Source organism: Carcharodon carcharias, chromosome 10 (assembly GCF_017639515.1).
Source record: "Carcharodon carcharias isolate sCarCar2 chromosome 10, sCarCar2.pri, whole genome shotgun sequence".
NCBI classification, from domain to species: domain Eukaryota; kingdom Metazoa; phylum Chordata; class Chondrichthyes; order Lamniformes; family Lamnidae; genus Carcharodon; species Carcharodon carcharias.
This window is the reverse complement of record NC_054476.1, coordinates 118,005,515-118,017,803: the sequence shown is the minus strand read 5'-3', so window position 1 is coordinate 118,017,803 and position 12,289 is coordinate 118,005,515. Positions and strand designations below refer to the sequence as shown.

General features: G+C 42.7%; 1 protein-coding gene across 2 annotated transcripts in view; it reads right to left on the bottom strand.

The window, feature by feature from the left end:
- The window catches only part of usp32 (ubiquitin specific peptidase 32), a 259,887-nt gene extending 247,686 nt beyond the window's left edge, over positions 1-12,201 (bottom strand). For both annotated transcript variants that reach the window (XM_041197547.1, XM_041197548.1), the window contains exon 1: positions 12,000-12,201. In XM_041197547.1, coding sequence (XP_041053481.1) covers positions 12,000-12,057 — 58 coding nt within the window. In that variant the 5' untranslated portion in view covers positions 12,058-12,201. The remainder of the gene's footprint in view (positions 1-11,999) is intronic.
- Between the last annotated feature and the right edge of the window lie 88 nt (positions 12,202-12,289).

Here is a 12,289-nt window from a genome sequence, read left to right as displayed (position 1 = left end):
AAAATGTTCTCCTCATTCTCACTTCTGCCTTTTAACAATTACTTTAAATCTTATCAGCAAAAATTGTTTAGTCTCAGCTACTCGACCAAAATCCTTCAAGGTTCCAAATCTCAGATGTGTGATGTAGTATAAAGGAAGTAACTCAAGACTAAAGAGAATGGCTGCAAAATGCGATACAATGTAACCACAAGGGAGGAGGTGGCAGTCATAGGAATGTTGCTACTCTACTTAGACTCATTTCACAGTCTTCAGTTTTTGCTTGCCTTTGCTTATAGCAGCTGAGGAGGAAACTACGGACATATATTGAGAATGGGTACAAATTGTGTCAAAATATATTTGAATACTTCACCCAAAAGGTCCTTCAATTCTGTCAACACGACTACACTAAAATGGAAAATGAATTCAAAATATTCTACACCTTAGGTACTGCATTAGATTGCCATTGCTTAACAGTACAATTCACCAACATGATTGCATGTTCAGTACTGCATTGACAAATTGTTCACAGTAACTACTTTGAAGTATCTTCCTGCCAGGTGAAATGAAAATAGATTTGTAATACACAACAGCATATGAAAGTTAATTAAAAGCAATATAAATTGTACTGCTGTATATTGACTGGTTAGACTTTTTACTATAGCCAAAACATCCTAATGCAAATGCCTGATTACAACAATAGCGACAGAATGACCTATTTTGTTAAACATTTACATTTTTTGCCTCGGCAATTGCTAATTAAGATTCAAAACCTCACTCCTAGTTTCACAACACCCTGGTAAAAATGCAAATGCCACAAAATGATTGTAAACTGTGAAGTGCCTGCTGCAACTTGAAAATCAAATATAAAATTACTGAGTTTAAAATAAACTTAGTAAAAAATTTGACAATTTCCTTTCAAAGCTGTGACATAATAGCCTGTTGCCCATCATCAGACTAATTTCTGCCAGCTACAATATAAGTCCCATGTACAGCGAGATTTTTTCACTTCAAAGAGAAATCATTTCAATATTAAAATCTTCAGGCCTTTACCATCAATTTGAAACAAAGATCGTTAAATAAGTTGGCTTTCAAAGACAAAATCAAAAGTTACAATTAAGCTGGGGCAGTAATTAAACTTTACACTTTGAAAAAAGATGGTCTGTTAACTTCCAACTCCAATAGATTATGTTATCAGTCCACTGGTTCTTTTCCATCTTTCTCCCTTTCAGCGCAAATTACTCATTGAATTACAGTAACTCAATATTGGTGCAGTGAAAAATTTCTCTGATTCCGCACTTATCTCTCCTCTCTCCACTTATCTGAATTGCAAAGCCCAACCAAGCTTAGAAACTTTTTCTATGGAAAGCATGGGCAGACAAATTAATGAGTTAGCTACTCTACTAAGTTACATCACGCAACATCCTGTAGTGATTTGGCATTATCTACAAATTGTTTTGAATACTGTGGAAGAAAGTTTCCTTGAAAACATTCAAGAAAGTTAAATTTTCAGAATTCAGTAGGAATTTTTGATGATCTTTGGCAAGGTTCCAATGGGTAGGTAGGGCTAAGGCCGATCTGTGCCCAGAAGTTTCTACTACAAATAGGACAGGATACTGATGATTGAGTCTTGGATGAGCTGCTGGCTCAGGGTCTCTCCTTACGTTTTCTCTCAGTCTCTGATGTGCACTTGCTTTCAAAGAAGGCCACACCATTTTCTCACTTGGCTGAGCCAGGTGCAGCAATCCTGGGCGAACATCTCAGAACACCCAAAGTCAATATCAAAACTCCTAAGTGACACTCCTTCAGATCGTCCTCGTAGCACTTCCTATGACCGCCACGAGACCGCACCCAGACTCAAGCTCCCCACAGAAGATTTGCTTTGGTAAGCAAGCATCAGGCATTCCAGCTACATGACCAGCCCAACTCAATTGCGACTGTCTCAGTGCAGCGTGGATGCTTGGCATGCCAGCTTGAGTGTGCACCTCAGTGTCTGGTATTTTGTCCTGCCATCTGATTTTCAGAAGCTTCTGAAAAAAACTCAAGCATTTGAGCTTCTTGGTACGACACTGGTGCACAGTCCAAGTTTCACATGCAAAAAACTGAGTGGGCAGGACTATTGCTCCATAGACTGTTTGGTAGGCATACTTAAACCTCTTCGTTCTCAGACTAATGGTCGACGCTGGTGAAGGTTACACTTGCTTTGGCAATTCTTGCATATGTCTAATTGACAAAATAGACAACTGAAAAGTTCACTTATCTCAGCTGCACACTCTTATCCACCGCTAACAGATTCTAGTCATGTACTGGAGCAGGCCGGTATACTACTTCAGTTTTAGTGCTGACTGTAAAGGTCAATGTTGTCGACACATTGAAGTTCATGTTGCATTGCATGTCTACCTCTGAACCGGCAGCTAGTGTACAGTCATCGGCAAACAGGAAATCGTGATATATATCCTTGGAGACCTTAGTCTTTACCCGGGGTCTTCTCAGATTGAACAGCCTCCTGTCCATGCGATATCTGATTCTGATGCCAGGGTCTTTATCATGGAAAGCACTGGAGAACAAGATGGAAAAAATGTAGTGCTGAGCATTAGCACACGGCTCTGCTTAACTCCATTAATGACTGGAAATGGGTCAGAACACTCCATCATTCAGGACACACATAAGCATGCCATCATGGAACTGTTGAACCGTTGTGATGAATTTCCCAGGGCAACCAAGTTTCTCCATTTCCTTCCAAAGGCCTTCATGGCTGACTGTGTCAAAGGCCTTGGTCAGGTCAACAGACGTGAAGAGGAGCTGTTTAACTGCAAACACCATATCAGTGGTTCCTTGAACTTTCCTCAAACCACACTAATTCTCTGGCAGCAGATCCTGGTCAAGGTCTTGCACTAAGCAGTTCAGTAGGATTCTGGCAAAGTACCAGCAATGGAGAGGAGTGAGATTCCTCTATGATTGTCACAAGATTGACGAGTTCCTTTCCACTGGTACAGCCAGCTGGTCATTGGAGGCATCTTTGTATTCTTGCGGGATGGTTCCTTGCTCCACATAGAGAGTTCAGTGAGCTTCTTGACCAGGCATAGACCTCCAGCCTTGTAGACCTCAGCTTGGTTAGCATCAGCTTCTGGAGCTTTGCCATTAGGCAGGAGTTTGATCATGTTTGTCATTTTGAACAGCGTGGAAGGGTCATCAAGACAGCGACTGATGCAGCCTGTTGATTATTTCTTCATTAGCGGATGAAGGCCAATTAACGATGTGGTTAAAGTGCTCTGCCCATCTTTCTACAATTTGGGCCTTGTCTGCAAGCAGTGTTACCCATCGGCAAGCATGTGATTGGTGATAAATTGGTTTATGGGCCCCAGGATACTGGCTCAAGAGCATTGCAGAATCTCTTCCAAGCTTTGTGGTCTGCATATGACTAAAGTTTGCCTGCTTTTTGATTCAGCAGAAAGCGTCTTGCATCTGAGTTTGCACTGAACAGTCCTGAGATGTTTTGGTAGGCATCGTACTTGGACAGTGATGACTTGTCACTGAAGTAAACCTTGTAACGGTGATGTTTTTCCTCCAGTAGTTTTTGGGTAACCTTGTTTTCCATCAAATCAATCTTACTGCTTACAAGAGGCAGGGCCTCCAGAATAGTGGGATACACTATATCCCCAAAGGTCATCCAGTCAATGCAGTGAGTGTCAATTTTCACTACACACAGGTGACCCTCGGGTTTTTCTGAGAGATACCTTCGTGACTGCTTGGTTGAATCTTGAGACATGGAAATGTTCTAGATCTTAATGCCCTGGGGGCAGTTAGCAGGGTAGATCCTGAAACTTATAGTTTTGAATTAATACGGTGGCCAATCTAGCAGAGTGTCTGTGTGCGTCAATGCATTGAGCGTGGGTGCATCAGGCACATCTTGGTGCGATTAGGGAGGCAGTAAACTAATTAGCTTCAGCAAAAGGACACTGAGGAGATCCAGACTGCCTCATTGGAAGGCTGGTAACTACAGCCATCAGTATGCCTTGGGAGTTCCATGCATGCACAGGCTGGGAATGGGCGGTGTATATGCAGTCTGGTAATTTATAGCTCTCCAGGTCAAGGATGGGCCCAATGTGCCTTTGAACAAAAAAAAGGCACTAAGATCCCAATCATGGTAATCAGGAGTAGAGCACCATAATCAAGATGAGTCCCAGAAGGGAACAGAGAGGAGCCCCAAAAAGAACTTCCCGGCAGGAGACAAGGAGAGATCCCAGTTAAGAAGAAAGAGGGACAGAGAATGAGGCGCCAAGCAGAAAAATGGCTGCAGCAGGCAGGCTTTACATGGAGGGGGCTCAGGAGGAACCCTAAAAATCAAAGGCGGCAGAAGGTTGGTGACTCCACCATAGGGGAAAGGGTAACCCTCTGGAACAGTGATGTTCTGGTCCATGTGGCCGAAGAGCTGAAGTTGGGCTTATGAGTTGGGGCTGGAATGCAGAATTGGAATTAAGGAATGGAATCTCAGGAGATGAAAGAAACCCTGTAAGGTGGACTGGTGAGACAGCCGAAGTCAAAGCAATGTATGGAGAGCGAGCGAGAGTGTTTCAATGACATTGGTTGTCTCAGTGTTTACCGATGTCTGAGTAAATTACTGACAAATCCATGGGATCTGCTCTTGGGTTGCATCTGCCATTTATTGTTCAGTGTGGTATGTTCAAACACAATTTGCCTAGTAATTCACATGCACCTCATATTAACCCTGAATGTTAGATTATACTATAGATATTGTAATTTGTTTTATCTTTCTGACCTTGTATAGTGAAGATTATTTTTGCTTTTCCAAAACCCATGGAATCTATTAGCAGACGTCTTGAATTGCAAACTTTGTCCACTTTAAACAAAGGTTACTGGTCCCTACCTAGATCAAACCAAAAACTTGAGGGTCTGGTCCAGGATCATAAGACCATTGCTGTTACAACTGCCAACTCTGATTTTTCCAATGACCCCCTTCCTGGCCAGGGAAGTGAAACAGAATGTTTGGGGAACCTTTTCTCAAACTAGGGAGGTGAAGAGTGCAGGCCTCAAAAAGGGTTGCTCAGTCACTCAGGAGACTGCTGAGTTCTACTTCTGCTTCCTTCAAATGAAAAACGACCCAATGGCCTGAGCCACCTATGTGCAGGTTCACGGCTGCAGCTCCCAATAAGTCCACACCTGCTGCTACGTCACTTGCCCAACACCCCAGGACAGATGGATGATGGGTGACAAATGATAGAAAGATTATGAACATGACTTGTGCATGAACTAGATCATAGTGAGGGAGAGTTATGCATTATCAGCCTCAATCTCTCGTCCTGACCTGTCTTGCTCCAGTGACAAGACAAGTCTAGACAGCTGAGGATACGTCCAGATGCAGCGGATCATTAGTATCTAATAGGTTCTGCTGATGGATGTTAAAAATCTAGTAGTTAAGGTCATAAGGTTAACAGGCGTTTGGTATTGATTATCCTCAGGCATGCATGTAAAGATTCAGCCAGTACTGGCTATGATATTGTTAGAGTGGAGAAGTAAGCCCCACAATAAACAGTCTTTACCAAAAGCATCTTAGTCTCAGTGTCTTTTTCACAACCAGGCTTGGGGGCACCTCTGACATGGGTGACCAGGATGTCTTCTTGAACTCTAAGTGTTCCATAATACGATGCTGACTATTGGATCCAAGATTGGTCTCATCTGCCAAGTCCACCAGAAGCAGTCTTCACATGCCAGGGCAGACAAATCCCTAAGTCGCAGAAGGTAGAAGACCTGACAGTTCCCCTCATCTGCTTTGGCCTACTCAAAGCAGTTTGCTGGGGTGTGGCTGCTGTCGAATGATAACTACTTGAAGCCACAGGTGAGTGCTGGGTGAAGGTGTGCACCAGTACAGTATAAGCCACTCCAAAGAGTGCAGCAAGCCCACCTGTGTAAGTTGCTATCCCTCCCTTATGTCCTATTTGGCCATATAGGCAGCAAGAGGTTCAACTTCTGGAAATTAAATCAGTGGCCAGGTAGCAGTGGGGATGCTACAAATAACCTCAGCACTAGTACCAGCTAGGGAAATGGGGTTTAGGGTAGAGGATAGGTGTGGATAAATTAAATGTGTTTGTTGCTGTTTGATAACAGGATCAGCCCTGTTGCAAATATGCACATGTGCAGACCTTAGTCAATGTCAGAATAAATTTCAACAGTGATGCCAACACTCAGTTCTTAAGCTTAGGCATGAAGTATCAGTATTCAAGATGCTGAGTCCATAATGAGTTAGTATCTTCAGGTGGGGTAGGGAGGAAAAGAAAGAGGTGGAGGTGCAGGGAAGGATGCATACTTTAACAATCTGTGGTTGTGATTTTTTTCTTATAATTTAGTTATTGCTTTTCAGTGAGAATGCTGCACTGCCAGAAATGTCATTGTTCATATGAGATGATATATCAAAGACTTAACTACCCTTCTAGGTTATCAACAAGTCCCCATTGCATGATTCAAAGATGAGTAAAGGGGTCCTTCCCAATGTCCTGGCTAACCTTTCCTCCCTCAACCAATATCACTAAAACTTTTCTAGTTATTTGTCTCATTGCTAATGATAGGACCTTGATGTGCATCAATTGGTTGCCATATTAGACTACATGCTATAGTAACAGAGATAAAAACAAAAAAACTGCGGATGCTGGAAATCCAAAACAAAAACAAAAACAAAAACAGAATTACCTGGAAAAACTCAGCAGGTCTGGCAGCATCGGCGGAGAAGAAAAAAGTTGACGTCAACTCTTTTCTTCTCCGCCGATGCTGCCAGACCTGCTGAGTTTTTCCAGGTAATTCTGTTTTTGTTTTCGCTATAGTAACAGCACATCCCAAGTATTTCTTTGGCTGTATAAGTGAATTGGGGTGTGCTGAGATTGTGAAAAAGGTTATCCAAATGCAAGTTTTTCCTTTTTTCATTATTCCCCTTCAGCTATACTATATTGGCAGGGTGTTATCAAAGCTCTCAAAAAGTTGTGGGATCAAATACCACTCCAGAGCATGAACACACAGTCCAGGCTGATACTCCTGTGCAGTTCTAAAGAGAGTTGCAGTGTTAATAGTGCAATCATATGATGTGGCATTAAGCAAAGCCATTGAACTTCAAAGCGACTCCAATCTATGTAAGACATTTGAAAAGATGTTAGTGAAGGGTGGGCTTCCAGTTTATAATCTAAACTGATGGTAGAGCACCTACTGTGCTTCAATCTGACATTTAATGCAGCAATTTTTGAGACATTTTAACCCGAAACAAAAAACCTGGACAAGTCCCTGCATGGTAAAACCAGTAAAGGGCAAAGGGCTCAATACAAATTATCAAAATTGATCGCAAATCACTTAAAAATAGATGCATTTGTTGTGAGCTCTTCAAAGATTTAACTCCTCATACGAACACAAAATATTTTCATGCAACACAGGCAAGACCTGCATTTTTGTATGTGTTTATTTATATCTGTAGGATAAGCAGGGGGAGATGCACATCCAAAATTAGAAGAAAGAGCAAGTGAGTCTGGAAGGCATAGAAATTATAGGCTAGTTAAGGCACAAGGGAGTTTGTCAAGGTTGGATGGCATTTATTTTAATGCAAGGAGTCTGATGAATAAGGCAGATGAGTTGAGGGCACAGATTATCACATGGAAGTATGATGTCATTGCTGTCACATAGATATGGTTATGGGGGGCAGGATTGGCAGCTCAATATTCCAGGATATAAGGTCTTCAGACAAGACAGGGAAGGAGGTAAAAGAGGAGGGGGTATCGCAATATTGAGCAAGAAATCAATTACAGCAGTAACTGGGTTAGTCATAATGTGATAGTTTTTAGAGGTAGCAGAATTCTTAAAATGCATCCAGGAGAGCTTTTTAAGCCTGTACGTAGAAGGTCCTACAAGAGAGGGAGCAGTCCTGGACTTAATTATAGGGAATGAAGCCAGGCAAGTGGAGAGATATCAATGGGGGAGCATTTTGCAGATAGTGATCATAACTCCGTTTGATTCAAGGTTCTTATGGAAAAGGACAAGGATGGGCCAGAAATCAGAGTTCTAAATTGGGGGAAGGCTGATTTTAATAAGATCAGCTTTGATTTGGCCAGAGTGGACTGGGAGCAGCTACTTTTAGGTAAATCTGTGTCAGAGCAGTGGGACTCATTCAAGACGGAAATAGGGAGAGTACAGGGTCAACATATTCTAGTAAAGACAAAAGTTGGGACCAACACATCCAGGGAACCCTGGAATTTGAGGGATATACAGGATTGGGTAAAGAGAAAAAGGGAGGCTTTTGGCAGATACCGAGGGCTCAAAACAGCAGAAGCCCAAGAGGAGTATAGGATGTTTGGGGGGGGGGGGGGGGGAGACTTAAAAAAGGGAATTAGGAGAGCAAAAAGGGGGCATGAAAAAACATTGGATTTTCCTTTATTTTACCTGCCAAAGTTATATTACAAGTACATTACGAGTAAAGGGATAACTAGGGAAAGAATAGGGCCCATTAAGAACCATTGTGTTAATGTGCGTGTGGAGCCGGAAGACATGGGTCTAGTTCTAAACGAATACTTTGTGTCGGTGTTCACAAGTGAGAGGGACGACGTGGGTATGGAAATCAGGCAGAAGGACTGAGATATAATTAAAGAAGTTAGCATAGAAAGGGAGGAGGTTCTAAGTGGTCTGGTAGGCTTAAATAAATCTCCAGGCCTGGATGAAATGTATCCCAGGCTATTGAGTGAGGCAAGGGAGGAGATAGCAGGGACGCTGGCAATAATTCTCAATGTCTCTCTGGCCACAGGAGAGGTGCCAGAGGACTGGAGGACAACCAATGTGGTACCGTTATTCAAGGGAGGAAGGGATAAACTAGGGAACTACAGACCAGTCAGTCTAACCTCAGTGCTGGGGAAACTATTGGAAGCAATTCTGATGGACATAATTAATATATATTTGGAGAGGCAGGAATTAATCAAGGACAGTCAGCATGGTTTTGTTAAGGGGAGGTCATGTCTGACTAATTTGATTGAATTTTTCGAAGAGGTGACCAGATGTGTAGATGAAGGCAATGCATTTGATGTAGTCCACTTGGAATTCAACAAGGCTTTTGATAAGGACCCACATGGGAGATTGATAACGAAGATAAGAGCCCATTGGATCCAAAGAAATTTGGATCCAGAATTGGCTGAGTGGCAGGAAGCAGAAGGTGATGGATGTGAGGTGTTTTTGTGACAGGACGCCTGTGTCCAGTGGGATTGCATAGAGATCGGTGTTGGGTCCTTTGCTGTTTGTGGTATATATAAACGATTTAGACTTGAATGTAGGAGGGTTGATCAGTGAGTTCACGGATGACACGAAAATTGATGGGGTGGTAAATAGTGAGGAGGGTAGCCTTAGATTACAGGAGGATATACACGGGCTAGTCAGATGGCCTGATCAGTGGCAAATGGAATTTAATCTGGATAATCTGGGGTGATGCACTTGGGCAGGACAAACAAAGCACTGGAATACACAATGAATGGTTGGACCCCGGGAAGTACCGAGGATCAGAGGGACCTTGGTGTGCATGTCCACCGGTCCCTTAAGGTAGCGGGACAGGTAGATGAGGTAGTGAAGAAGGCATATGGGATACTTGCCTTTATTAGCCAAGGCATAAAATATAAGAGCAGGGACATTATGCTGGAACTGTATAAAACGCTGATTAGGCCACAGCTGGAGTATTGCACGCAGTTCTGGAATCTGCATTTTAGGAAATATGTGATTGTACTAGAGAATGCGCAGAAGAGATTTACCAGGATGTTGCCCAGGCTGGAGGGTTTTAGTTAGGAGGAGAGATTGGATATGCTGGGGTTATTTTCCCTGGAGCAGAGGAAATCGAGGGGGGACATGATTGAGGTGAATAAAATTATGAGGGGCATAGATAGGGTAGACAGGAAGGAACTTTTTCCTCTTGGTGGAGGGGTCAATAACCAGGGGCATAGATTTAAGGTAACTCTTTCGAGTACAAACCCGTTTCCATCTGTTTCAGATGAAGTTACATTGTTTCATAGTTTGCCATTGTGAGATTTGATCTCTTGATGAAGTTACATTGTTTCATAGTTTACCATTGTGAGATTTGAACTCTTGATCTTAGGGTTACAAACCCAGTACCATAACCACTTGGCTATTTAGGGCAGGAGGTTTGGAGGGGATGTGAGGAAGAATTTTTTCACCCAGAGTTTGGTTGGAATCTGGAACTCACTGCCTGAAAGAGTGGTAGAGGCAGAAACCCTCATAACATTTAAGAAGTATTTGGAAGTGCACTTGCGAAGCCATGGCATACAAGGCTATGGGCTTGGTGCTGGAAAATGGGATTAGAATAGTTAGGTACTTGTTTGACTAGCGCAGACTTGATGGGCCAAAGGGCCTTTTTCTGTGCTGCAGACCTCTATGACTATAAAACTGGAGAATAATGCCTCCACTTCCCTCCAAGGCAAACAAATCAGTTCAGGAAAATGGAGAAATTACAGTATTATGGCTTCATTGTAGACCAACCAAAGGAAGCCAATTTAAAAGTATTAGCAAACAAATTGCTGGTAAAACATATGAAGTGATCATACAAGGGCAAATATACCAAAATAGAAAAGGATAACTAGAAATTATAAAGCTGCAACTCACATTTGCAAACTAAGTTTCAAAGCAAACCATTCAGAATATTACCTAAATCTCAAGTATGTTGCAGCTTTCATATAAAATTACCCATTGTGTATCCTTTGAAAACAAATCGAGAAAGTGAGGAGTTCACAGTTTCCCATTGTTGATTTATAACCATCATGGCCAGGATATTATGCAGTTTTGCAATACCAGGCAAGATTTAAAAAAATTAAGTTAACTCCTGAGCTGGATCAATACACCCCCCTAAAGAAACTGTATATTTTATTCCAAAACACGCGAAGTTATACGCCTTCGGCACACGTTATGTTAATGAGAGGTCGGAAAACGACCAGTTGCTAACGATTTATAACCGTTTGCTCTTTAAAATTTTAACCATGAACATTCGTTCAGTTTAAAAAAAACACTTGATGACCCCACCTTTGATAAGAGCAGCACTCTATTTTCCCCGCAATGAACGGGCAACAGATACTAGTTTCCAGTGCATTAAGGAGTTGCAGGAGCAGCAAAGCACATTAGAACAGAATTCATCGAGAAGTGACAGTTTGCTGCAGAACTCACTGGTGTCCACAAGTCTGCGTCACTCTGGGCTGTGGTGACCGCCGTATGGTACTCAAATTTTGTCGTAAACACGACATTAAAAGGCTACATCCTGGTTCCATCACTTAGACTTGAGAGACGGGCAAGAGTAATTGGTCGGTTAGGAGTTTTAAAAAAAAAGATTAAACGGGCTTTTTTAACTGTTTGGCAATAAATGAGAGTTCATTCTTGCTATTATGTTTCAAAATTCACAACTGAAATACCCCACTCGTACAGATGCAACGTTGTACTGGAAATTACTCTCTTGGCAGCCAAGTGGTCAGAAATCGCTCGTGTTATGAAGACACCCTGAAACCCAAAGGTTCAGCAAATTCAGGCAATACAGACCTCCATCACAGTAATTCAAAAAATAGGTTCCTCCCTATTTCAGCAACCTACGCTTTCAAACAAACCAGGGATCGAAACTCCCGACCAACACAGACCCGCCCTTCAACACTAGGTCTACATGTATCCTTAAAAACCTAAGTACTTTTTAAAAATGCACGGGAGGCAAACGTAGGCGAGCGCGCACGTTCCCTAATCCCTCCTTTGTAGTGGATTCAGGCATTTTTAAACCTGGATTTCAAAAAATAACAGCAAATCAGTGTCGTGTATAAAAAGTCCACCCCCGCCCCAAAGGGACGGAGTTTCCCTGTCTTTACGGACGCGTACAGCATCCCTGCCGCCGTGGTGGAATGCCACCTCAAATTGACTTCACTGTTCAGGGGCAAAACCGGGATTTAATCACCAGCTTCAAAATATTATTTTTTAAAAAATAAACAAACCAAAACCTCTCCAGACCTCACCTCGTTTCACCGCTTCATCGTAAGACAAAAAACCTATCCTTGACTCCTTGGCGCCCATATTCCCCTCATTTCAGTGTTATTATTGTAGGTGCTGGTCTTTCCCCGCCCCTCTCACTTTATTTTCTTCCTTCAGTCTCTACTTTTCTTCCTCAGTCGAAGCCCGGCCTCAGGTTTGTTCACAACCTCCATACTGAGTCACATGACCTACGCGCGGCGTCACATGGTGCCGACAACAACGGCAGCGCCGCCGAGCGAGGTGGCGCGCTTGCGCACCTTGGCCTTCCCTCTCC